Source organism: Vombatus ursinus, unplaced genomic scaffold, assembly GCF_900497805.2.
Source record: "Vombatus ursinus unplaced genomic scaffold, bare-nosed wombat genome assembly UNPS02014807.1, whole genome shotgun sequence".
Taxonomy (NCBI): Eukaryota; Metazoa; Chordata; class Mammalia; order Diprotodontia; family Vombatidae; genus Vombatus; species Vombatus ursinus.
This window is the reverse complement of record NW_020954585.1, coordinates 18,510,362-18,536,749: the sequence shown is the minus strand read 5'-3', so window position 1 is coordinate 18,536,749 and position 26,388 is coordinate 18,510,362. Positions and strand designations below refer to the sequence as shown.

The 26,388-nt window shown below is 36.5% G+C and overlaps 1 protein-coding gene across 1 annotated transcript in view; it reads right to left on the bottom strand.

Annotated features, from left to right (window-relative positions):
- FANCC (FA complementation group C) overlaps nucleotides 1-26,388 on the bottom strand; it is a 207,460-nt gene that overhangs the window by 72,663 nt on the left and 108,409 nt on the right. The window contains exons 5-7 of the mRNA XM_027875129.1: nucleotides 11,196-11,309; nucleotides 9,852-9,916; nucleotides 4,041-4,205 (exon numbers count right to left, since the gene is read on the bottom strand). Of these exons, the coding sequence (XP_027730930.1) occupies nucleotides 4,041-4,205; nucleotides 9,852-9,916; nucleotides 11,196-11,309 (344 nt within the window). The remainder of the gene's footprint in view (nucleotides 1-4,040; nucleotides 4,206-9,851; nucleotides 9,917-11,195; nucleotides 11,310-26,388) is intronic.

Here is a 26,388-nt window from a genome sequence, read left to right as displayed (position 1 = left end):
GCGAGATAACCAGTGAACTCTGAATGAAGACTGAATCATACTTTTTTTACTTTCTTTATTTCTGTCCTTTTTTGTTGTCTGTTTTCTTTTGCAACATGGCTACTATGGAAATATGTTTTGCATGACTTCTTATGTATAACCAATATCAAACTGCTTGCCTTCTCAAGGAAAGGGGAAGGCTGAGAGAGAGTAAGAGAATTTGGAATTCAGAGTTTTAAAAAATGAATGTTAAAATTTTTTTACATGTATTTGGAAAGTGTTTAACAAATAAAAATATATTGGAAAAAAATGCTAGTTTCTTCCCTTCCCTGTTTCTCCATCTTCCCCCCGCCTCCTTCACCTACTATGTTCTTCACTGCTGCCTAAAAACATCCTCAGGTTTTTCCCATCCTTAAACCTCAATTTGCTCTGCTGTCCTCTGAAGATAACGTTTCCTTCCACTACGCCTTCTGTGACTTTTCCTCTCTTGTTAAAAATTCCCCATCATCTTAGATATCTTCTTCTCATACTCTTTCCCTTTTCTGGTACTCATAGAAATTTAATTTTCTCCAGAAGACCCTTTAATTCTCGAACTGCTCCAGTGCTGGTGCTTCTTTTATTCTCCATGATTGTCCCAGTTTGACAAGGGAGCAGACTTCTGGCTCCCCACCACCACTTCTAGACCATTTCCCTGCTGCCATCACTCAGCCATCTGTCCATGCTTGAGGTTCATTTCATTTGCCGATGTCATTTGTCCAGATCTTTGTTGTCATCATCTACTGGCCTCTAGGTCACTCTTCTTCCTTCATGAAAAAGTCTGGTTCCTGGCTCAGTCTTCTCCTCTCTCCTTAGTCCTTTCCCTCATACTTAAGAATTTCAATATCCATGCTGTTATGCATTCTATCATCTTTACACAAATGACTCCTAGATGTATATATCCCTTTGTAACTGGCTTTCTAAACTCCTATCCTACATCACTATATCTGCTGGACACCTCTATCTCAACATCCCAAAAGCATCTCAAACTCATGTCTAAAATAAACTCATTTTCTTCTCGCACCTAATTCTGTTACTCTCCTGAATTTCTCATTTCTGCCAAGGGCACGTCAGCCTTGCAGAGGCTCACAGCACTGGACTTCCTTTACTCATTCTCTTATCCCTATGTGCAAACAGCAGCCAAATTTTATTAGTTCTGCCCTGACAATATTTCTCATACGCCTTTACTTCTTTTGCTCACATGAACACCACCGTAATTTAAGCTTTCAATACTGCTTACTTGGACTGATGTGATAGGTTCTTAATTGGCCTTCTTGCCTGTAGTCTCTCTTCTCTTCCATTCACCAAAAAATTCTATAGAGAGTTCAACTGTTTGAGCTCTCCCGCTCAAAATCATTTAGGGACCCCCTATTGCCTCTAAGATAAAATATAACACTGACATTTAAAGTCCTTAATACTCAAGCTCCTACTTTTCTTTCTAGTTTTATTTCATATTACTCCTAATTCACGTACTGTCCAAATTATACTACTAACTCTTATCCCAAATGGACATTCCATTTTTCCCTTCAGTCAGTTATGACAGGCCATGCCTGGAAGGCACACTTTTAGAATCCTTAAAGTGATTCTTGGTTCAGGTGCCTTCCACAAACAGTATTTGCTTGTACTCTCTTCTTCCAGAGATTACCTTTATTCTGCTTTTCTATGTACATGCCGAATCCCTCCTGTAGAATATAAGCTCCTTAGAAGAGTTCTATTTCTGTACCCCCAACAGCTAGCACAACAGTGCCTTGCACAGAACAGGTGCTGGATAAATATTTGTTGAGCTGAACTCCCAAATATGCCCAAGTCCCAAAAAGGAAGCTAAGTGACTTGAAGAATCTGGAGGCTTTATACAGGAAAAGATAACAATGTGTGAATTATCTGAGGCTCAGCTAAATTTTATTTTTAAAACTATTAGTCCAGGAATTTAAAAACTAAAGTTGTTATTTTGTTTTTAAATATATTGAAGTACAAGTGACACTGCTTCTAATACTTCCCACAGATATATGGAGAGTTCTCAATAACTATCCCAGAAAGGATGGAATGATACTTTAAGAGTCTGGACACAGATGCTTTCATGACTGCAATAAAAGAAATGACTGGCCAGAGAACTGAAGAGTTCTCTAAAATTATGAAAACCTCAGTGGTAGAACAAGTATCTGCTGATGAAAAAAGATAGTCCGACTCCAGTAACGTGAAGACATGAGACTGCTCTTTGGAAGCCAAGACCAAAGACACCCAGTCAGTTTTAACACATTAAATACCACTGGTTTATTGTGGTAAACAAATAGCTAGAAAGCCAAATACGGGCCAGGGTACATGAATCAGAGAAATTGTGTGGTTTGTAAATGACCACATAGAACATTTAAAGCAATGTTCTTAGGAGGTGGAGAAAAAAGACTTGTAGTGAGTGACTGAATCAGCATCATAGAATCAACACGCAGTTCAGATGTTCTGTCTACGGGCAATTATCCATGGAAAGTCTCCAGAATGTTACACCACTGCTTGTGGAACTTGCTGAGCTGAAGCCGCAGGAATTGGACAAGTGAAAGACCACCCAGCATTTCTGAACAATCTGTTCCTTATATATTTGCAGAGATAATTTTCCAAACCAAATAAATTGCTGGTGGAGAACCTGCTATAATATGTAAAAATAAGAAGGAATGAGGTTAGTGGCTGCTTTGTAGAGCCAATGTTTTCAATTTTCTGTCTGTTCATTGGTGGGTGAAGTGTTCTGTTATTTCTAAGCAAATACCTACTTTCCTCCACTCTGTCCTGAAAGAATTTTGTTAGGTTTCAAAAAGAATGCTGAAGCGGCACTCTCTTCTGATTTGAGGTTGGTTCATTTTTAGGGTTTTGGTAAATGAGGGAAAAGAAAAGTTGCTGAAATTAAAAATAAGGAGTCATCTGTATTTTAGCAAAATATACTTCTGTAAGTTAGCAAAATGAACTGTTTAATAGAACTAGTAGAGGTTAAGGTAGAAACAAAAAAAGAAGGCAATTTATTTAAAAGCAATAGTCCTTTGGAAAATTTTCAGTAAATGTATAAAGGGAGACAGACAAGAGATAACATAAAAGTATTTACTTTGTTGACTGATGTACATGAGGCAGGCTTAAACAATTACCGGGACTCAATGAGCACTTATGAGACACATCAAAAAAAAAAAAAAAAAAATGACAGCTAAGCAGACTTCAATGAAAATTTAGAAAATTTACTATGTCATTTTCACAGAAACTTCAGGATGCTGGGAGAGAAAAAAGTAGATAGATTTCTGAGCATTAAATGCCTGCTCTAGTATTTGACAATGATTGATTTACCATAATTCTCTTCATAAATATGCTTTAATAACACACAGACCCATAATCTTTCAAGTAAAATGAATCTAAAATGCTATCTATTTCCAGAAAAGCATCTCTCTCTGATTTTTAAGGACTATATAAAGAAAAAATAAAACATTTTTATGATATCACTTTTCTGGGTTTGTTACTGAAAGTAATGAATTCTGAGGTATTTTTATTTTTCAAAGCACTACTCTTTGTAGGGAACTTTACATGTCCATAACAGTCTACCAGTTCTCTCCAAAGATTTTAAAAGTACTGAAAGAATTCAGGATTAAAGGAAGTAAAGAAACCCTAAATTCTAATAATGATTAAATCATGTATTATTAAATCATGAAAAATTTTGTTACTATAATTATTAGCATAAACAGGCATCTTTTACAAAATATAATTAAAGCAAATCCTGAAGAGTTTTTTCAATCTCATTATTTGAGACTGACAATTTATTTGAGAATTTGGAATTCAAAACTTAGGGAAAAAAAAAGCCTGAATGTTAAAAATTATGTACTTACTAAAACAGCATTTATTTATCTTGAGGAAAGAAAACAATATTTCAAATAATTCTAAAGAAAATTACTCTAAATTTGGAAATATAGCTCCACATTTCTGTACATTTGCCTATATAAAGTCAAAACAACAGAAACATAACATGAATGGGGGACAAGAACACATTTTATGTGACTTACTGCAAAAAGGCTTCATTTACACCTTCCAAAAACTCAGAACACAGGATTTCCTTGGGCTCATCTCCATGGTAGGTAAGCAAAGCCTCCAGCAGAGGCAAGATATCTGGCAAAGTGAGGAGTGGGACACAAAGCAGGGACATGGCCTTTATTTGTCTGTCTGGAATTCTGATAATAAGAAATAAGATAAACAAATATACATTCTTTAAGACCATATTTAATCATGGAATTACAAAATATTTATACTAAAAGAAACCATAAGATATCTGTTTCATATTTCCAACTTCAAGTTGGATAATCCCTAAACCATGAAAATCTCTCTCTCTTACTTTTTAAAAGAAAATTCTACAGCCTTCTTTTGTGACCATTGCAATGTATACAACTCTTGTAACTGGGAATTTAACTCATACTTTTACTTTGTTTTGTTCTAAAAGAAACAGAATAATGGCTATATACCATCATTATTTATCAAACATTATCTATTATGTGTAATGTTCTATGTGAGGGAGAGCAGAAATTTTTTTGAGATAAGGTTAATTAAACAAACATTTTTTGTTTGCTGCTCAGTCATTTCAGTCATGCCCAACTCTTTGTGACCCCATTTGGAGTTTTCATGGTAAAGATACTGGAGGGGTTTGTCATTTCCTTCTCCAGTGGATCCATTCTGTCAGGCAAACAGAGGTTAAGTGACTTGCCAAGGGTCACACAGCTAGGAAGTGTCCGAGGTTGGATTGGAACTCAGATTTTCCTTACTCCAAGGCCCAGTGCTATATCCACTGAGCAATTCTACTATCTCTGAAGAACAAGGAGAAGTTATCTTTAAAAATAAATGTAAAAGCATAGGAAATTCATTGACTAACTTCAATTTTAAAACTATATGTACACAGAAAATTGAAATAAGAGCAGATAAGTGGAGAGTAAAAGCTAAAGCATGAAACAGTCTTGCCAGGACCGTGTCCAGAGTAATAAAGTTCAGAGTTAACTGAGACAAGTAAAGGAAACTATGAGTAACAAAGAGAAATTTTAAAGCAATAGTTGGGAAAATAAATGCATCAAAGAAGGGGCAGGATATGAGTCAAATCTATAAGAATACAAGTAATTCCCCAACTGATAAATGGTCAAATGATATCAACAGGCAGTTTTCAGATGAAGAAATCAAAGCTATCTATAGTCATATGAAAAAAAGCTCCAAATCACTATTGATTAGAGAAATGCAAATTAAAACAATCCTGAGATACCATCTCACACTCATCAGATTGGCTAATATGACTAAAAAGGAAAATGATAAATATTGGAGGGGGTTGTGAGAAAACTGGGACGCTAATGCATGGTTGGTAGAGTTGTGAACTGATCCAACTATTCTGGAGAGCAATTTAGAACTATGCCCAAAGGGCTATAAAACTGTGCATACTCTTCGATTCAGCAATACCACTACTAGGTCTGTATTCCCAAAGAGATTAAAAAAAGGGGGGGGAGGAAGGACCTATTTGTACAAAAATATTCATAGCAGCTCTTTTTGTGGTGGCAAAGAATTAGAAATTGAAAAGATGCCCATTAGTTGGGGAATAGTTGAACAAGTTGTGGTATATGATTGTAATGGAATATTATTCCATATAATACGAAATGACAGGCAGGATGATTTCACAAAAACCTGGAGAGACTTACATGAACTGATACAGAGTGAAGTGAGCAGAACCAGGAGAACACCATACACAGTAATAGCAATATTGTATGATGAACAACTATGAATGACTTAGATATTCTCAGCAATACAATTCGAAAGGAATCATGATGAACAATGCTATCCACCTCTAGTCAAATAACTGATGGTATCTGAATACAGATTGAAGCATACTATTTTTCACTTTTTTTGGTTTAAGTTTTCTTCCACAAAACGACTAAAATGGAAATGTTTGACATGATTACACATGTATAACCTATATCAGCTTGCTTACCATCTTAGGGAAGGGGGAGGGGAGAGGGGGTGGAGAGATAGAATTTGGAATTCAAAACTTAAAAAAAAAAAAAGCCTGAATGTTAAAAATTATTTTTACATGTAATTAGGGAAAAAATTTAAAAAAAAAATTTTTTTTAAAAAGGAGGGGCAGGATCACTGTTTCAGGTGAATAAGACAATGATCCCTGATTTCCTAATGAAGGAAAGAGGGCAAAGATACTCAACACTTACTTTGCTTCTGTTTTCTCTGCCAAAGAGAATAATTTTTGACTAGAAAATACTAAAGAAAAATTTCTCAGATCATTGCCCTAATTATCCTTAGGGAAAAGGACATCTAGTTCCTTTGATGAGTACAAATGAACTGAAAATGACTTATGAGATTGCTGAGTCACTGTCAGTGATCCACAAAAAAAAGGAAGGGTATCAAAGAAGTAGAAAAGGGCAAATGTTGCCCTTACTTTAAAAAATGGAGTAGAGTCTACAAATAATAGACCAATGCATTTGACTTGTATTTTGTCAAAATTCTAACTCTTATTATTTAATGGATGACTATTAACATCCGGAAAAGGAAGTGATCACAAAGGAATGTAGCTTCGCTCTGATCAATACCATGACTGGCTTTAAAAGAATGATGGTGCCGCATGTTTCCTGGCTCTCAGCAGACACATGTAGACTAGAAGTTTGGAATGAGACCGAAGTTTTCAGAGAGAGAGAGAGAGAGAGAGAGAGGTATTCTTTCTTGACTTATTTGTTACAAGGGGCAAGGCAAGGAGGGGAATGAGATGTGGTGAGTCAGTGGGAATTGAGAGATATAGGAAAGAGTATCAATAAAACAGTTAAAAAGACAAAAAAGACTTAGAGAGACTGAAATAGTTATGATATTTTACAAGAATTACTTAATTTTTTAAACTGTAAGCAGGTTCAAAGTACATTTAATTGATTGCACTGATCTTTTATGTTATTTCTATTACTTAAAAAAAATAAATTTTAATACAAAAATGGGTAGTGCTAGACAAACTGCAATTCTTTTCTCAATTACCTTGTTCTTGGCATGCATGAATGAATGAACAAACAAATAAACAAAAGAACCCTTAAAAAAAATCTCTTATAAATTTGATAGAGAGATATGAGCTAGCCAACAACATAGCTATAATAACTTTTTGTGGTGGCAAAGAATTAGAAATTGAAAAGATGCCTATCAGTCAGGGAATGGCTGAACAATTTGTGGTACATGATTATAATGGTATATTATTGTGCTATAAGAAATGTAAGCAGGGAGATTTCATGTTGCAAGGTTTGCAAAGCACTTTACAAATTTTACCTGATTTGAATCTCACAATAACCCTGGGAGATTGGTGCTATTATTACCCCCTTTTTACACTTGAGGAAATTAAGGCAGTGGTTAAATGACTTCGTAAGTTTCTGGGGTAGCATTTGAATGCATGTTTCTTGACTCCAGGCCTGAGCTCTATCCACTGTGCTATACAACTAATCACAAATGTAAAGATGGCTGCATTACTAGACCAAAAAACAAAGAAATGATCAATGGTTCTCTACTGGATGGAGCACGTCAGGAATTTGTGCCCGTGCTTGACCTTAAGTCTAACATTTTTAACAGTGATGTGGACAAAGGCATAGGTGGCAGGCATGATTACTAATTCTACAGACGATGCAAAGCTAGGAGGAACAGCTAACACAATAGGAAAATGTTAGAAAGCTCCACCAAATATTTTAAGATGAAATTTAATAGGGTTAAGTGTAAAGACTTAGATCCAAAACAAATCCACCTGTGTAAGATGAGAGATAACATGGCTAGACAACAGTTTATGTGAAAAGGTTCTAGAAGTTTTAGGGTCACACAAACTCAATTATTAGTGAATCTTGGTGTGATATGAACAGCATCCTGCACATGGGAGGCATTTACTAAACTAGAAGGGAAGGGAATAAGCATTGATACAGCACCTACTATAAACCAGGCACTGTGCTAGGCACTCTCCAGTTATAAATTCATCTGATCCTCACAACAACTCTACACTAGATAGGTGTGATGATTATTATTCCCATTTATAACTTAAGAAACTTGAGGCAAAGGTGGAGTGACTTGCTCAGGATTACACGTAGGCTGGTAAGTGTGTAAGGCAGGATTTGACCTCAGATCTTCCTGACTCCAGGCTCTCTATACCATGACTCCAGCTGCTTCAAATAATAAATGATCTTGGCCAAGTCACTTAACTTCTCTCTGGCTGGATTTTCTCCTTTGAAAAATAAGGGGGGCAGCTAGGTGGTGCAGTAGATAGAGCTCCGGCCCTGGAGTCAGGAGGACCCGAGTTCAAATCTGATCTCAGACACTTGACACTTACTAGCTATGTGACTCTGGGCAAGTCACTCAACCCCAACTGCCTCAACAACAACAACAAAAAAAGTAAGGACAATAACTGTAGTACTTCTTTTATAAGGGCTGTTGTGAAGGAGAATAAAGTGAGGCATTTATTAAGCATTCTGAAGACTTTGTAGTACTACGTTAAGTATCTGCTATTATTGTTACTGAAATGAATGTGGTAATCTAAAAAGCAAATGAGAAATAAAGATGGAGGCAATAAAGTTTGGTAAGTATTGAAGCATACACTGAAATCTCGAGATGTGTGACGGAAGAGAAGAGACCAAATGCTTGAAAAAAGCATGGACCCATTCCCTGAAAAGGCCAATGAGAAAACATCAATCCCTTCCAATTCATATGGCTGCTTTCCCATCTTTTATAAAATCTCTACCAAAATAATCTGCATATTCATCCAGAGCATCCTTGATGAAGAATGAGAAGGGAACTGACAAACTTTTGCAAATGAAACTGTATAGCAACTAGCACCCTTCCCAAATGGAACTGGCCACAGTAGGAGGGAATCCTTTTCCTCCTCACAAGAAGTATTCAAGTAGAGTCTGACTCAGGCCACTGGGTGGATATGGTGTAGAGGGATTATTCTTCAATTTCAACTTAAACTAGGCAGCCTCTGAGGCCCCTTCCAACTCTGAGATTCTGAAAAAGGCAAGCCCCTTCATTCAGAGTATTGTCTAGATAGTTGTTGGTGAAGAGAATAGAGCGCTAGGTCTGGAGTCAGACCTGAAGGCCTGAAGTCAAAGCTGGCTTCATAAGATAAGATACTAATTGTGTAAACATGGGCAAGTCACTTAACCTGTCTGCCTCCTTCAGTCTCTTCATCTACAAAGTGAGGATAATGTAGCGCCTCCTTCCTAGGGTTGTTGTGAAGACAAAATGAAATAATATTTATAAAGGGCTTTGCAAACCTTTAAGCACTATATAAATGCTGTTATTATTGCTATTGACTAAACCACTAAATGTTCTAGAAGGTGCTTCAGATGAAGAGAAAAAATTAAAAAATGAGTGGAATGGTCAAGGACAAGAATGGTTCCAAAGCTTTTGCTTTGGATAAAGGGGGAGTCAAATGTTAAAGAAACATAATTAGCAACATAAATTGTAGAAATTTTGTAGTAGTTGGGGTGGCAGGAAGCAAACAAGCTTCCAACTCCTATGTAGCTGTTTCCATTGACCCCTTTCCCCCTTCCTCCTCACTATCATCCCCATCTCACATCACTCTGACACCTTCTCCCACTATCTCCTTTTTCTACTCAAATTTACTTGGATGATGAGGTGGCCTTGCCAAAGTCAACCCACTCTGCTTTGATCCCATTCTTGTCCCCCTGGCCCCATACTCTTTTGCAGATTGCCTAATGGAATCTTTTTACATATTCATCATATGAGTACATTTATGGTTTTTTCCTAGAATTTTAAAACATCTATCTCAAAATTTAACTGGTTCATTTTAAAACTTGGGAGGTACCTACATTTTTTGAATGCTAAATCCATTAAGATGATTCACTCTGAGTTCAGTCACTAATGATAAGACCATCTGTAAAACAAAATCAGTGACAGGTTAATACACATTGCAAACAGGATGAGATTAATTCTGTTTTGCTGATGTGAGTGGCATTTCCGGAGAGGTTTCACTCCCCAAACCTCTCCATTTGTTTTATTTTGTCAGAGCCATATGAAAACTGCACAAAGATACATTTGATTAACTGTGATTTTGTTTAATGTCCATGCTATCTTATTTCTGTTTAAGCATATGAACAAAAATTAGATTGTCTTTCTTAACTGGCAAAAACTTGTTCTCTAGGACAAGGGAGGTTTGAGGGGAATGCTTTTGGTGAACTAAAAAAAAAAAGTAAATTGTAAATATTTAATGCTTAAAGTTTTCAAAGGACTCACTTGATCAACAAATACATGAAAATCTTAGCTTACTTTTTATTTTATCTTTCAAATTTTCTTTTACCACGAACTTCATAAACACCAACAAATAGAAGTATAAATGTTTCCCTATATGAAGACTAGAAAGAGGCTTGTATAAGAAACTATGACTCTATTACATATAGAATATTAAATATATATTAAATTTAAAATGAGTGACAACATTGTGTGGTTAATGATTTTACGTGTTTATTTTATATCCTGCTACTTTACTAAAGTTATTGTTTCAACTAATGTTTTAGTTGAGTTGTTAGGCTCTTGAAATAAGTTGTCTTATCATCTGTAATCGAGTTATAATTTCATTTTTTCTTGTCTTACGCTTATTCCCCCAATTTAATCTTCTTGTGTGAGTACTACTGCTAACATTTTTTGAACTACATAAAATAATATTTCCTGTAGTACTTTTTTAAAATTACACCATAGAAATTATTTAATGAACATTTTTGCAGCAAAGAACATAACTATCACTAAGACGTGTTATATGATTCAATTTATAGCAGTATTATTTATTCTCTACCATAACATGAAATCTTAAAAAAAAAAACCTAAGGTTTTCTAAAATGTAGGATTTGTCTAATACTACCAGGCACTGTTTATATGAGTCAAGGAAGCTTATTCTAAAACATTTGGATGAACAAATGCACTATGTTTAAATTTTTAAAAAACTTAAGATTTAGTATAGTCTTTCCAGGCTTCCTTCTCCCTTTTCATAAACACCTCTTTCAAATTTCTTCCTTAAATGGCCATATGTATGTCCAAGGTAAGAAGATATAAACAGAGCACAGATAAACATCCTTCGTGGAGTAGTGAAATATTTCCATTTACCTTTTTACTGATTCTGTGTTTGACAATGGAAACCTTAATACTAATAAAGTACTCACATTTTTTAGCAATTTAGGATAATAATCTGGAGACGTATACCCAAGAGCTTGACTAATAGTTCCAACTTCATTAAGTCCAAGTTTGGATGATGAAAGCAGATGGCATAATAAACTCTAAAAGAATTATTGGAAAGAGAAAGAATTAATGATCTTTAAAAAGTATATGTTTCTTATACCTTATAGACAGATTATGGTCTATACAAATGGTCTAGTCCAGTAGCATCAAATTTGAATAGAAATGGAGGCCACTAAACCATACATAAGGATCTTTATGGGCAGCATATTGACCTAGAAAACTACATATTAACCGTATTTATGTTTTACTGTATTTTTACTAAATATTTCCCAATCACATTTTAATCTAGTTTGGGCTGTACTTGGTGTATATTATGGGCCCTTTTTATGACAAGTCTGGTCTAGTCTGTCTGGCAGATGGTACCTAGTTACAAGCAGAAAACAGTGTAATTCAAGACTTGAATAACAGTGAATTTAATTTTAAAAAAATTTCAGCTGACAAAATTACACTTTTTTAAAATGTGTGATCTAACATCAATCTGAAATAATAAAATTCCCTTCACTAATTTAGAGACAAAAATTTTACGAGCTTACGGAGAAATCATTTTGTTTGTTTTAGAGCCTTTTTCTATCATATTTTAAAAAGGTGCGTTCTGTGGAAACAGATATTAAAAATATAAGACTGTATCCAAAGCACATTAATTCTACAAATTCCTTGAAAGAGGGGATAAGATTTTAAAAGGCAGAGACTGAGAAAGAGGGGCAGGCAGAAAAGAGAAGACATCTCTGGCATAAGCAGTGGCATGAGCATGAGAGAATGGAGGCAGAAAAAGGAGTGGGTACATATAAAAAATGTCAAGTAGTCCATTTGGGCTGGAAGGGTTTGTTATGAATCTAGTTGAGAAGACTACCTTCACACATAAGAAACAAATGGAGAATAATTAACTGTTTTAGTACATGTACTTAAGAGAACAAGAAAAGTTTTGGGGAAAAATATCTGTATGGGTTGGAATAACTGTAAAGGATTAATGAAGGATTTGGGAATTTAAATTTAGATAGGTAGAGAGGAGATGGGAAGCAGAAGGAATAGATAATACAGGAGAACAAAGTGTAATTCAGACAATAGAACTTGGTAATAGGGTGGACTGTATGAAGGACAGCAAGGAGACTGTACTTTTACTAACTAGAATGTAAGTTTTATGTCAGGGACCTTAGGAAATAAAGCTGGACAAATAAGACAGGGAAAACATGAAGAGGAGGTCTGAGTGGATATTTAAGGAATAAGGAGTCACTCTAAATTTATGAGGACAGGAGTGCCAAGATAAAAATTGTATCTGTGTCACAAATTAATCTGGCAATAGTATGCAGAATGGATTGAAGAAGAGAAACAGGGAGAGGAGGGGGTAAGAAGTGATGAGTCAGGAGATTATTATTAAAAACTAGGCATGAGGTTCCAGGATCATAGGATCACAGACTTAAAACTAGAAGGGGCCTTCTTTACAGAGGATCTGGTTAGGACCTCCCTCCTCTGCCATTTTATAGATGAGAAAACTGATATATAGATCTAGATGTAGATGTGGATGTAGATATAGATATCTCACAGAATTTAGTAGAAACATCAGGAAGGTCTGCCTTCTTTAAGGTTTGAAGCACTGCCAGGATTACTTGGTAGGGTAGTTGTTTCTGTCTGAGTGATTAATAGTGAATGTTTGTGAGTTCATAACTTACTTGAATATTAAAAAACTAGATTTCCTCATCTTTTCACCCTATTAGCAATGGCAAATAAGTTCTGAGTTTCCAAACTAATAAGGTAAAAAGCTGAATTTTTCTTTTTCTTCTTTAAAGATCCTACAATATAGGAGGTAGAGTGCAATAAGCCCTGGCTCTGAAGTCAGAGGAACCAGATTTGAACTCTGAAGTCGAACCTTAAGAAAATCATTTAACCTCCCTGGGCCTCAGTGAGTGTGTCTTAAGTCTATATCCCTGTCTAAGTCTGGTTTTTTCCTACTGCCCTAACATGAATGAGAATCAACGTTCATCTAGATGAAACCATGGCCTCAGTCAAACTCAGACATGTTAAGGACCTTGGCTTAAAAAGGCCATGGTCCCCCACTGCATCCTGGGCCATATCTGATCCATCCTGATGCACATCTGGCCACTGGCCCCAGATGGCTCCAGAGGAGAAAGTGAGGCTGGTGATTTTGCACATTTCTCCCTCACTTAAATACAATTCACTTGCATGCCATGGCATCACCTCCCTGATGTCATGGTCTTCTTTGAGAACAAAGAACAAACAGCAGCAGCAGATGAAACCATTAACATTCATCACAAAAGAACCTTATAAATCCATATACAGCTTTGTGTTTCTTTATTTAGCATTACCTCATTATATAACATCTATAACAACACATTAAATTTCTTTTAAAAAGATTTATATGCATGTAAAAACAGCAAGACTAATTTTTCTACTGCCACCTAGTGGCATAAAGCTTAAAATTATGAAGAACATAAGGTACTTTGGGGTCAGGACCTTTGGTAAGAAAAAAATTTGAAATGGAAGAGACAGTAAAAGGAGTGAATAATGGTAAAGGTTCTAACTCAGAGAGGCTAATAGCATTAATAGCATAATAATCTAAAATACTTTAAGCGTGTGCAGTGTAACTAAGTGAAAATATCAGCGGCCACATTAGCACTGGGGTCCTTATCTTCTACAGCATCACTTTTATCTATTTAAAAGAAAATTTTTTTTTACAAAGGAAATTCTGTTTATGTAAAATAGAACTTAAAATATTAATGGCATGAAGATGAATTTTCACAAGTAGAAATTTTGAAATATCACTGAATGGATGGCTAGAAGACACCTCAGAAGCAATCTAATTCAACTCATGCCCAGAAGGAATCTCTATTATAACAGATGACAAGGCCGCCCATTCTGCTTTTAGATAGCTCTATTTGTGACAATGCTTTTCTTGACTTCAAGCTTAATTTTGACTCTTTGTAGCCAAATAGCCTAAATTTAATCCCAGATGACAGCCCTTCAAATACTGAGAATAGCCATCATGTCCAAATAATCTTCACATCATGTAGACTGAAGGCCCCATGCCTTTCTGGCTGCCTTCCCACTGAATAGTCTTCAGCTTGTCAATAATAATTTTTCTACTGCCACCTAGTGGCATTTGGCCAAAAATAGAAAAGAAAAGAATGGAAGATATTTTGAAGATAAGAACTTTGATAAGAATAAATTATTAAGTAGAAGAGGTAGTTCACATAAGGCAGTGAATGCAAAAATGAAGGTTCTGACTCAAGAGAGTCTAAAGATGCCTTTTAAATTATAGTGCCCAAATCAATTACCATTTATTAAGAAACTACTCTGTGGCAGGTATTGTGCTAGGTGCTGAAATAAAAAGACAAAAATGAAATTGTCCTTGCCACCAAGAAGTTTATATTCTATTGAGAAAACAGCATGCTCATAGACAATCATATGCAAAATAAAGAGCAGGTAAGCAGCAGTTGGGAGGATCAGGACAGGCTTCCCAGAGAAAACCTTTTCAGTCTGATTATTCCACTATGAATAAGATCATAGATTTAGAGCATTAAGGGACTTCAGAGGTCATCTAGCCCAACTCTTTCATTTTATATGAGGAACTAAATAAGGCCCAGGTCCAGAGGCCTTAATCAAAATCACACAGGTAAAATGATAAGTTTTCTTTCTTACATTTTTCTTTGTGAACTTTATAAATCTACAAAACAGCATCTGAGTATTGAAAGGAACCTGAGGTTGAGGTACATTTTTACTTCTAATAGATCTTTGTTTTTACTAAGTTGTTTCAGCTGTGTCTGACTCTTCATGACCCCATTTGGGATTTTGTTGGCAAAGATACTGGAGTGGTTTGCCATTTTCTTCTCCACCTCATTTTATAGATGAGGAACTGAAGCACACAGGGTTAAGTGACTTGCCCAGGATCACTCTGCTAGTAGGTGTCTGAGGCTAGACTTGAACTCTAGGCTCAGTGCTCTATTCACTGTATCCAATCTATCCACCTAGCTACTCCTCTAATAGATCTTAGAGCAGAATAATTCCATGCCACTGTCTAACCTATCAACCAGAAAATTTACAATGAGGTTGGGGCTCAGTGGAGACTATGTGTTCTGGAAAACAGAAAAGGCCATATGGGAAGCAGCTGCAAGGGATATTCTCCTGAAAAAAATACCTTCTGAGGCACACTTAAATGAAATGGGACTGCATTGCTATGTATTTTTAGTTTGTTTGCCAATCTCATAACTCAAACAAAACAAGCAAGCCTTGTTTGTTAGAGTAAAATGTAATAGTTTAGAAAATTTAAATGCACCATTTTTCCCAATCATTCTTCATTCTTAAAATATTTTTCCCTTAATTGAAACATTGCTCATTCTATCTTAAACCCATAGGTTATTATTTTATTGTAAACAGCATTTATTCATTCTTTAATCTAGAGAACAGGAAAAGGGCTTGAACACTGGGCAAATATTTTTATAAATATAACTTTCTTCTGCTATGGTATTGCTCCTTTGGGCACATTACTTTGTCAAATTAATGACAGGATTAGACTTCTAATTTCACTGGTATAGGGAAATCTTGAAATGAAAAAACCCCCTTTATGATATAGGTCAGTACCTCGTCTGCACTCTAAGGTTTCAGAGAGTTAGCAAGAGCACTGAGAAGTTAAATGATTTGTCCAAGGTCACAGAGCCAGAATGTAAAGACTTAGACTGGCTCCTGAGATCAACTTTTTATTTATCCACTATGTCACACAGCCTCTCAATTAAGCTTTTCAAATGAAACTATGTATAAATGAGTTAGTAAACATTTTCCAAAATTAAGGAGTAAAATAAGCTTATTTTCTTAGTGTTTAAATTCACATCACACATTTTACATTCCCCTCCCCTCAAAAAAAAGCAATTTGCAAGTTATTTAGAGACAACAATATGATACAGAATAGACAAAAGTTTGCAATCTCAGGCTTCATTAAGAGAAGCCCAAGCATAGGAGCAGGCAGATGATGGTCCTCTGCTCAAGACATACTACATCTGGGGTCCTATGTTCAATTCTGTGTACATTTTAGCAAGGATCCTGAGAAGAGAGCATTCAAAGGAGGGCAATTAGGAAAAAGCTCTGAGATCATGCCATATGATTATGACTGAAGGACCTAGAGATGTTTAACCTTGAGAAGAGAAGACTTGGAGGAAATGTGATAACTTACTTTAAGTATCTGAAGGCTGTCATGTAAAGAGGTATTACTTAGACTTGTTCTTCTTGGTCACAGAAGGCAGAAATAGGAACAATGGATAGAAATTCCAAAAAAGCTAGATTTAAACTTGATGTAAGTAAAGACTTCCTAAAAACGAGTGCTGTACAAAAATGGAGTGGGCTGTGTCAGAAGATGGGTTTCTCCTTAATGGTGGTCTTCAAAGTCTGGACAATCATTTATATAATATCCTGTCAAAAGTATTCTTATTCGTGCAGGAGTAAATGGGCTCTGCGTGCCCTCCAAACCAGATCCCGTGATTCTTTAACTACAAATGCAGGGTTCTTTCCACTGTGCTAGTGTCACAAAGCACCAAAATGATTTCAAATGACATATATGAAAAGTGCTTGGCATAGTGCCTGGCACAGAGAAATGCTTATTCCCTTCCTCTTCTTATTTCAGCTAGGAGGCAGGCACAAATACAATAGTTTAGATAACTAAGTTTATGAAAGGATAGGCCTACTAATTGCAACAATGCTTTGTGCCAAATTGCTTATCTCTCATTTCCTACTGATTTAATTCAACACATAGCTATAAAGCATCTACTATGTGCAAGGCGTGCATAGATACCAAGACAAGAATAAAAGTCAGTCCACATCCTCACAGGGAATTTACAGTCTATAGAATGCTATAATTTGAATACAGATAAGTATATTCTTAAGCAGGGAGCAAGAGGGAAGGAAGTAAAGAAACAATAAAGATTTGTGGGAAATTTTGAGGTAGGAGTAAACACTAACAACTGGGAGATACCAGCTGGTAACTGCACTGAGCCGTGAAGAAAATGAAGGTTTGTGAAAGGTACAGAGAAGAAAGGAGTGTGTTATGGGATTGCCTGTGAAAATGGGTAGAGGTTTGGGATGGAACACAGAATGGCTCAAAGATATTACTGAGAAAGAAGACTGGAAGGGTAGATTGAAGTCAGACTGTGGAGGGCTTCTCAGGTTGGCCATTTTATCTTGGTCAGTTCTTGTCTTCATTTTCAAACAGGACCAAAGTGATATCTCTATGTTGGAGTCAAGGCACAGAGTCCGACTGTGGCTGATCAGACCAACATGGGCGTGGAACGCTCTACCACAGGTCGGGCACAAATAGTCCATATGAATATTTGGAGCAGAGATGTCTCTTAAACCTGAACATCCCATGTTTCTTTTGAGCTCATGCAATCCTGCTTTGCTCATAGAGCACAGTGCCTTCTTTGATGAGAATACACCATGCTGGGTGGTCCTATCTCGGGTCAGTGTCTTCCATTCTCATATTCGATTCCAAAGTTCTTCAGGGAGACCTTGAAGTGTCCTTGTATCCCTTCTTCTGACCTCCATGTAAGCACTTGCCTTGTGTGAGTTCTCCATAAAATAGTCTTTTAGGCAAGCTTACATTTGACATTCGAACAATGTGGCCAGCCCATAGGAGTTGCGCTCTCTGCAGTCGAGTTTGAATGCTTGGCAGTTCAGCTCAGGAAATGAATTCAGTGTCTGGTAAGATCTTACCAGATTATCTTTAGAGCCTTCCTAAGACAATTCAAATGGAAGCAGTTCAGTTTCTTGGCATGGTGTTGGTAGAGTGTCCAAGTTTCACAGGCATAAAACAATGAGATCAGCACAATGGATCTGTAGACCCTTAGTTTGGTAGGCAGCCTAATGCCTCTTGTCTCCCATATGTTCCTTTGGAGCCTCTCAAATACTGAGCTAGGTCTGGCAATCCATGTGTCAACTTCATCATCAATGTAGACATCCCTGGAAAGTATACTGTCAAGGTAAGTGGACTTATCCACAGAATTCAAAATCTCTCCATTTGCTGTAACCAGTGGTTTCATGTATGGATAATGTGATGCTAGCTGATGGAGAACCTCTGTTTTCCTGGTTAATTGTAAGGCAAAATTAGTACAAGCAGCAGAGATCAGATGCATATTTTGTTGCATCTGAGCCTCAGAGACTGCAAAGTGCACAGCCATCTGGAAACAAAAAATCATGTACCAATTCTCCCTCTACTTCAGTCTTGGCTTTTAGCTTTTCAAATTAAATAATTTTCTATCAATGTAGTAGCTGACCTTGATGCTATTTTCATCCTTGTTGAAGGCGTTTGACAACAATGCTAAAAACATCACGCTAAAAAGCATGGGAGCAAGCAAACAGCCTTACCTCGCTTCACTGGTGACTGGGAAAGCTTGAGAACATCGTCCATTATCCAAAATCTGTACAAGTGCACTGTCATGAAATTGACAGATGATACTGACAAACTTCTCTAAGCAGTCAAATATTGCCATGATTTTCCACAAGCCCTCATGACTGACAGTATCAAAGGCCTTGGTCAGATCTACAAACACTGTGTACAGATCTCTGTTCTGCCCCTGGCATTTCTCCTGGAGTTGCTGGGAAGCAAACACCATATCAACTATTCCTCAGTCCTTTCTGAAGCCACACTGGCTCTTAGGTAGATAACCATCTTCCAGGTGAAGTACCAACCTATTAAGGAGAGCTCTGGCAAGAATCCTGCCAGCAATGACTAAGAGAGAGAGACCTTCCTATGATTGTCACAGGACATTCTATTTCTTTAACCTTTATGGAGATGGACAATGGAGGCATCCTTGAACTCCTACGGAATAACCTCCTCTTGACATACAACTTGGAAAATTTCTCAGGAGCATTGATTTCAAATTAGAATGTATCTGACACTAAATTCAACCCATGCATTTTAGAGATGGAAACTGGGGTCCAGGGAAGTTAAGTCTCCCAAGAGTGGACAGAGTGCTAGATGAGAAGTCAGATCAGGGTTCAAATACTACTTGGAAACTTTTGTATAAGCAGAAGACCATCCTGCCTTGTAAATATCAGCTTGAATAGAATCAGCACCAGGTGCTTTGCCATAGGAGAGAAGCCTAATGGCATTCAACACCTCTTCTTCAGTTGTAAGTTCAGCTAGAGAGGAGTTGACTTCAACCTGAGGCATATAATCAATGGCTTCAATATTGAATGATGATGATCTGTTGAGAACACTATGGAAGTGTTCAGCCCATCTCTCCAAAATTATGTCTTTATCACTAATCAATGAGGCTCCATCAGCACTGAGTAGTTGAGATACACCATAGTTCTTTGGCCCATAAATAGCCTTTAAGGCATCATAAAAATCACTTTGGGTTGTGAAGTTTGGATTCAGTCAAAGGGCTGCACTTGAGGACCCAGAGGGCCACATGGGGCCTCGGAGTCAAAGGTTCTCCACCCCTGGTAGTCTCTCTACAATCTCTATATTATTTTTCTGAATAAGCTAGAGTGCATAAACAAAATATCTTTATTTTCATTTCAAAATAAAATTTGAACTCAGTTTAAAATTTTTTATTTTTAATTTGCTACAGAAAGAGAATTTCTATAAACTAAAAAACCTGCCACAAATAAATTTCCTTGGGATAGCGTAGTATGTAAGTACAGGCCTACTAGCTATTTCTTTAAAAATTAACTGAACATTATTTATATCAATTTTTTTAAATTAAAAGGAGACAAGTTAGTTCCTAATCTTTTTTGCACTTTAAAATCCTTACCCAAAGCAAATTACTGTACACCAATTTCAGTAGCTTTTTCTTTAAAATTCTGCATGCAGTGGTTTTTTCTTTTTTTTTTTTCCTTTTTAAAATTTATATGTCCCATGCCAGTCTAAGTGCAATGATGTATAATAAAAACCTAACTGCCCTGGTATTTTTAGAGCCCTTTTTACTATGAAATAAACACTTAGAAATCTGGAGAACTGCAGTGGTTAGGTCTGTAAGTGAGAAGGAAGGCTGCTCATTCAGAGAATGTACCAACTTCCATTGTTTACACAGCCTATTCTTGAGCAGGATGCTGACATAACACAATTCACAGAATTTCCACACTCTAGTCCAATCATAATAGTGTCTGCAATTTCTAATTTTGCTTAAAGGATCTCTTGCTTGCTAGCTAGCTCACTCAGTTATGGGAAAAAAAAGATTTATACTTTATATATTTCTGTCTCATATACATAAAAAATAGTTTTGCACATACCACATTAAAAGACTTCAGAAAATAAGATTAATCTAAACAGCAAAATGAACTATAAGAAATTTGTAGCGATTTATCTCCTCAAATTTTCCTAGAGCTCTTATCTAGTTTTTCCCTTTACCCTTCTCACATTCTACCTTTTAATTGTATTTTTCATAGGAGCATTGATTTCAAATTAGAATGTATCTGACACTAAATTCAACCCATGCATTTTAGAGATGGAAACTGGGGTCCAGGGAAGTTAAGTCTCCCAAGAGAGGAGACAGTGCTAGATGAGAAGTCAGATCTGGGTTCAAATATTAATTTCAGACCCTTATGATCACAACCATGGAGAATCACTTAATCTTTGTGACCCTCAATTTCCTAATCTGCAAAACAGATAATAACCTGTTTATTATTTTTATTAAATTTTAATTATTCTTATCAATATTTTATTACACATAACTTTGTTTTATTAATTTATTAATATATTAAAATTAATTATTTTATTATTATTATTAATAAGTAACTGGGGGTTGTTGTGAGGCTCAAATGAAAAATGTACGTAAAGCACATTTCAAAGCCCTATATGTCAGATATTGTAAGTAGGAGAGCTGCAATTTGAACTCAGATCCTCTGACTTCCCAAACAGAGCTTTTTCTACTGAACCATACTGTCCTTTGTATTATACATCATATTGCTCTTGGTAATCTGAATGCTCTTTGATGGTAGAGACTGTGTCATTTTTTAAATCTTTGTTTTCCTAGCACATAGGATAATGCCTTGCATATAGTAGATGCTTAACAACTGTTTGTAATTGAATTTTACTGTTCATGCAACATATGTCGTTATCTTAATGATATACATCACAATGGATAACATGTATGTTGTTCAGTCATTTTCAGTCCTATTTGACTCTTCATGACCCCATTTGGGGTTTTCTTGTCAAAGATACTGGAGTGGTTTGCCATTTCCTTCTACAACTCATTTTATAGCTGAGGAAAATGAGGCAAACAGGGATAAGTGACCAGGGACACACAGGTAGTAAGTGTCTGAAGTCGTATTTGAACTCAGGAAGATGAGTCTTCCTGACTCCAGGCCAGGTACTCTATCCACTGCACCACCTGGCCATATAACATGTATAGGACAACTTATATACAGGATAGCTATCCTAGCTACAGATAAATAAATTTGCTTTACAGGAAATAAATCACCTTTTCTGATTTTTATTTATTATAAAATAAAAAAACTATTTTCTCTTAGCCTTTTTCCCCTCATCTATAAAATGTGGTACTTGCATTAAATGACCTCTTAGTTCCAACATATAGTTGCAGCATTATCATTCTGAAAAAAATTATCTTAAAGCAACCCACATGGAGCTTTCTATGACCCTGCCAAACATAAACTTGTAGTGTTGGACTATAAAAAGAAAAACTCCCTTTCCCTCAAACACAAGACTCTCTCCTCCCTCTGTAGACATCTCAGGAAGAAGCAGCTGGTTCTGTACTTTTGGAGATCTTTGAACTGTGGAGGACGTTTAGCACATTACCCCAGCTCCTAGTACAAAGCTTTGTTTTTAACAGGCTGCTTAAGAAATGTTGAAGGGTGTTTTTTGGTTTCTGGGTTATTTTGGTTTTTTGTGTGTTTGTTTGTTTTGTTTTTACCTCAGGAGTCAGATCAAAGAAATTCAGAAACAGGAAATGGAGTTTGCTAGGCAAAGGACGAGCAAACACCAGGTGCTTGGAGTTTTCTGTTTTTCAAGAAAGGATGGGCAGATGGCGGAGAGTGGTGGTGGTGGTGGTGGGGTGTCACATGGCAAAAGAGACAGCTTTTTAAAGAAAAGTACACAACTGGTGAAGCTACTTCACTCCTTTATTATCTCTCATAATCCTTGAGAAGGGTTAATTAGGGGAATCCTGGAGAAGAAAGGACTCTAGGAAGACAGTCTATCTTCAATTATCTGTCACGTGGAGGAGGGGCACCACCAGGAGCAATGGGTGGAAATGACAAAGAGGCAGATTTTGGCTTGATGTCAGGAAAACACCGAGTAGACTTTCATATGTTTTACAATTGACCATAACTAGACAAATCTCACACTTACATTCCTCACAAACTGCTCTTTATCTCCCAGTTAGATGCCTCCGTCCTAGCTCTCCCCTATTCTGTCAATGTTCTCTCTTCTCAAATCCACTTCTTAGGATCTCTGGCTTTCTCCAAGATTGAGCCTTCTATAAAAGGTTTTTCCATGTCCCCCCCAGATATAGGTGCCTATCATCCTCAGGAAACCTTCTAATGACTGATTAAGTACTATTTTCTTCTTCAATGTCATAATATTTTATAGTACTTAAGGTTTACATAGCACTTTACAAATATTATCACATTTTTATCCTCACAACTACTTGCTATAATTATCATAATTTTTTACAGATGAGGAAACTGAGGTAGGCCAAGGTTCAGTGACTTGCCTAAAGTCACACAACAAGTTTAAGACCAGCTTTTAACTCAGGTCTTCCTGACTCTAGGTCCAGCATAGTACCACATATGGAATCAACCATAAACTATTTTATCCTCAGAGACACTGAATTTTAGACCTGGAAGAGATCTCAGTGGCCAATCTAGCCCAATGTGGTGCAAAGGAATCGCCACTATAGCATTTCTGACAAGTGCTCACATAGCCTCTGCTTGAAGACTTCCAGTAAAGAGGGCCCACAGTCTCCCAAGGTAGCCCATTCCACTCCTGAACAGCTATAATTGTTGGGATGATTTTCCTGACATCAACGTGAATTTTGTCTTTTTGTAGTTTCCATCCACTGATCCTGGCTCAGTCCTCTGGGATCAAATGGAACAAATTTAATCCCTTTTCTATATAATAGCCCTTCAAATACAGGGAGACAGTTATCAGGATCCACGTCTTACCCAACTAACTCCCTTCTCCTGAGTTTCCTTTTCTCCAGGCTAAAAAATTCTAACAGATCCTTAGATGACATAGATTCAAAGTTCTTTACTATCTTGTTGTAGCAATTCATTAGAAGATAGGCAGATACTAATAGCTGACCTGCATGCTGTCTGCTTTAAAGAACCACAATAATCCATGTAGAATATGCATCTATTTTTACTTCAAGTTATTTAGTTGAGTCAATAACCACCCTGTTTGGATTAGGAACAGTTCATGGTACATATTCAAATCTTCTTTCATATGTAGACAATTAAAACGAGTGAATTTAAAGAAGCATAGCAAAATAATGGTGAGCTCTCAGTAATTTGTAAAATATCCCCCCAAAGGAGAATAAATATATAGAATGACTTGACTTTCTTAAATTAAGAGTCTGGGAATGTCCAACATAAGAACACGCGTCATCATCACCACCAACAACAATAAATACTTTAATCCCAGGTAAACAAGAAATCAATTTAAAAAGGAATATAATTTCAGAAACCAGAAGAAACCCAAACCCAAAACATAAAAACACATATACATGCATCCCAATGGGGCAGGTCTCTCAGAATTCCAACTGAGTTTAACCTCTGTGCAACTTGCACTGGAAAAATATGCTGTGCTGCTACTGTGGCTAAGACCACACAGCTTTTTAATGGACCAGTTCCAAAGCTTGAAGTTCCATTTGCAAGACACTAACAAAGCCTTTGGAAACAGTAAGAAAAAAAGCCAAAGAACTCAGCGACTGGCAAGCCTTGAAGCCTATACTTATCCACAATCATGAAAAGTAATCCCAAGTCAAGTCCAATACTCTCATTTTCTTTAAAAGAGTTCCATAAACAAAACTGCCATTTCTCTTTCAGTGAAAAAAGAAAAGGATGAAGATAGAGAGAGGAAGTGAGAGTCTTTCTTAATTAGGTAAAAACATTTATGCTAATTCATAACAGGAATTACGGTTTTTTAACTAGTCCATTCTGAAATGTGTTAGTTTGCCACCTGTTGATTTAAATGTTTCTGAGTAAAAAACAACACACCCCTAAATAGCTAAGACACAGAAGGTTTTTATAAGGTTTCTGCTCTATTTTTCTGATAGCTAGGTTTAAAAAGTTCTCAAATTTAAAGCCACCCAAAAATCAATTAATTTCCTTTATATTCCAAACCTCAGATTAATGGTATATTTCATTGTTTTCTATTTAAAAAAAGATAATTTCACATTATGCTTAAAGTAGGCCACCATACCACCTCATATTTATTCAATTTAACTCAATAAACATCAATTGCCTACTACAGGTAACATACCATCTTAGTCACCCAGGAAAAAAAGACAAGAAAACTCCCTGCCCTCAAGAAGTTTATAATCAGTCTCACACTCCATTGATGGAAAGAAAGATTTTTTTTTTCCTGCAAACAGCTAGGAAGATAATTGAAATAATTGACTAGGCATTTGGCAAGACTCCACAAACTCTAATTTGTATGGTTTCATGCAAATTTCATACATCAAAATTAAGACTAGCTTTGTTTATAATTACTCTGAAAAGAAGAAAACCTTATTCCCTTATCCATATAATTACATGTCCTGATAAGAAGATTAGAGAAACTTCTGGATATCATAGGAAGTTTTGAAGAACAGGTCATGCAATATTATTAAAGAAGTGTTGCTCACGCAAAGGGAATGATAAAAAGCAAAACAGGGGAGATGGCCAATCTTTAAGAAAAGCGCTGTGTGTGTATGTCTGTGTCTGTGTCTGTGTCTTATTCAGCCAAACTACCAGGATACCAGGGCCTAGCTAGGACTCTACTATCTTGCCATTAGCTGTCACTCGCCTCCTTTTCATGACCAAGAGCTTTACAAATATCATCCCATTTAAATTTTTCAACAACTCTGTGAGGTAGGTTCTGTGACTTGCTTAAGGTCACACAGCTATTAAGTGTCTGAGGACAAATTTGAACTCAGGTCTTCCTGAATCCTGGCCCAGAGATCTAGTCACTGAACAAACTAGTTACATTTGGTAGGTCTTCCTAATGCTAAACCCAAAATTATCCACCAAGCCACCCAATATTTATGTATTTATTTATCAATTTATTTCTTTTGTTTATTTATGTCAATCAACAAGCATTTTGTGCTTATTATGTGCCTGGCACTGTGAACACTGGATAATTTGCTTTTGTATAATCTGGTCTTCTGATCCTAAACTTTTACATTTGCATAATTAAGTCCACTAAAGCCCTACACATTACGGCGTGTCATGGAATTTCCACCTAACTTTTATTGAACACTTTTTCTGTGTAAGTGGCTGTGCTGGAGATACAAATTAAAAAAAAAAAAAAAAAAAAAGACATTTTCTGTTCTCAGCAAAATCACATTCTAAGAGGAGATAGCACACGGTTTTAGCTCCAAGTCAAAGGGTAAGGCCCAGTGGTCATCAAGATGCAACAGCTAGCATATGATAATATATCTTTTTAAATGTCATTTAAATCATACAGATTTTTAAATATTGGACTATTTGGCATAACTATGATTTGATATCACTTTTCTGGGTCTTCAGTAGCTACTGAAGGGACGGTGAAGCACCTGCAGAGGCAGTTGCCAGGTATACATCTCTACAAAGGTTGCTCCTCTAGACATGTCTCTAGGGGCTGGGCTGGAAGCAAAACCAATGGTCTTGTTGGCCCTGCAGTTCTCAGAGCTCTTAGATTTACCTGTCCATTGGTGGAAGTTGAGTGGGTCTTACTGTTCCTGGAGCCTTTGATTTCAGGGTCCTAGGCTGTCTCCACTGGGATCTGAGAAGTAGTGTGACCCATGTGCACATGCTGCCTCTTGTCTCCCCCTCAAGGTATCTTACCCCTCTTCCTATCTGTATGTATGTATGTTGTGTATCTCCTTTACTTATGTATAAACATGTTGTATCTCCCTAGTAGAACATAAGACTCTTAAGCGCAGGAGATATTTTATTTTTGTATTTGTATCCCCA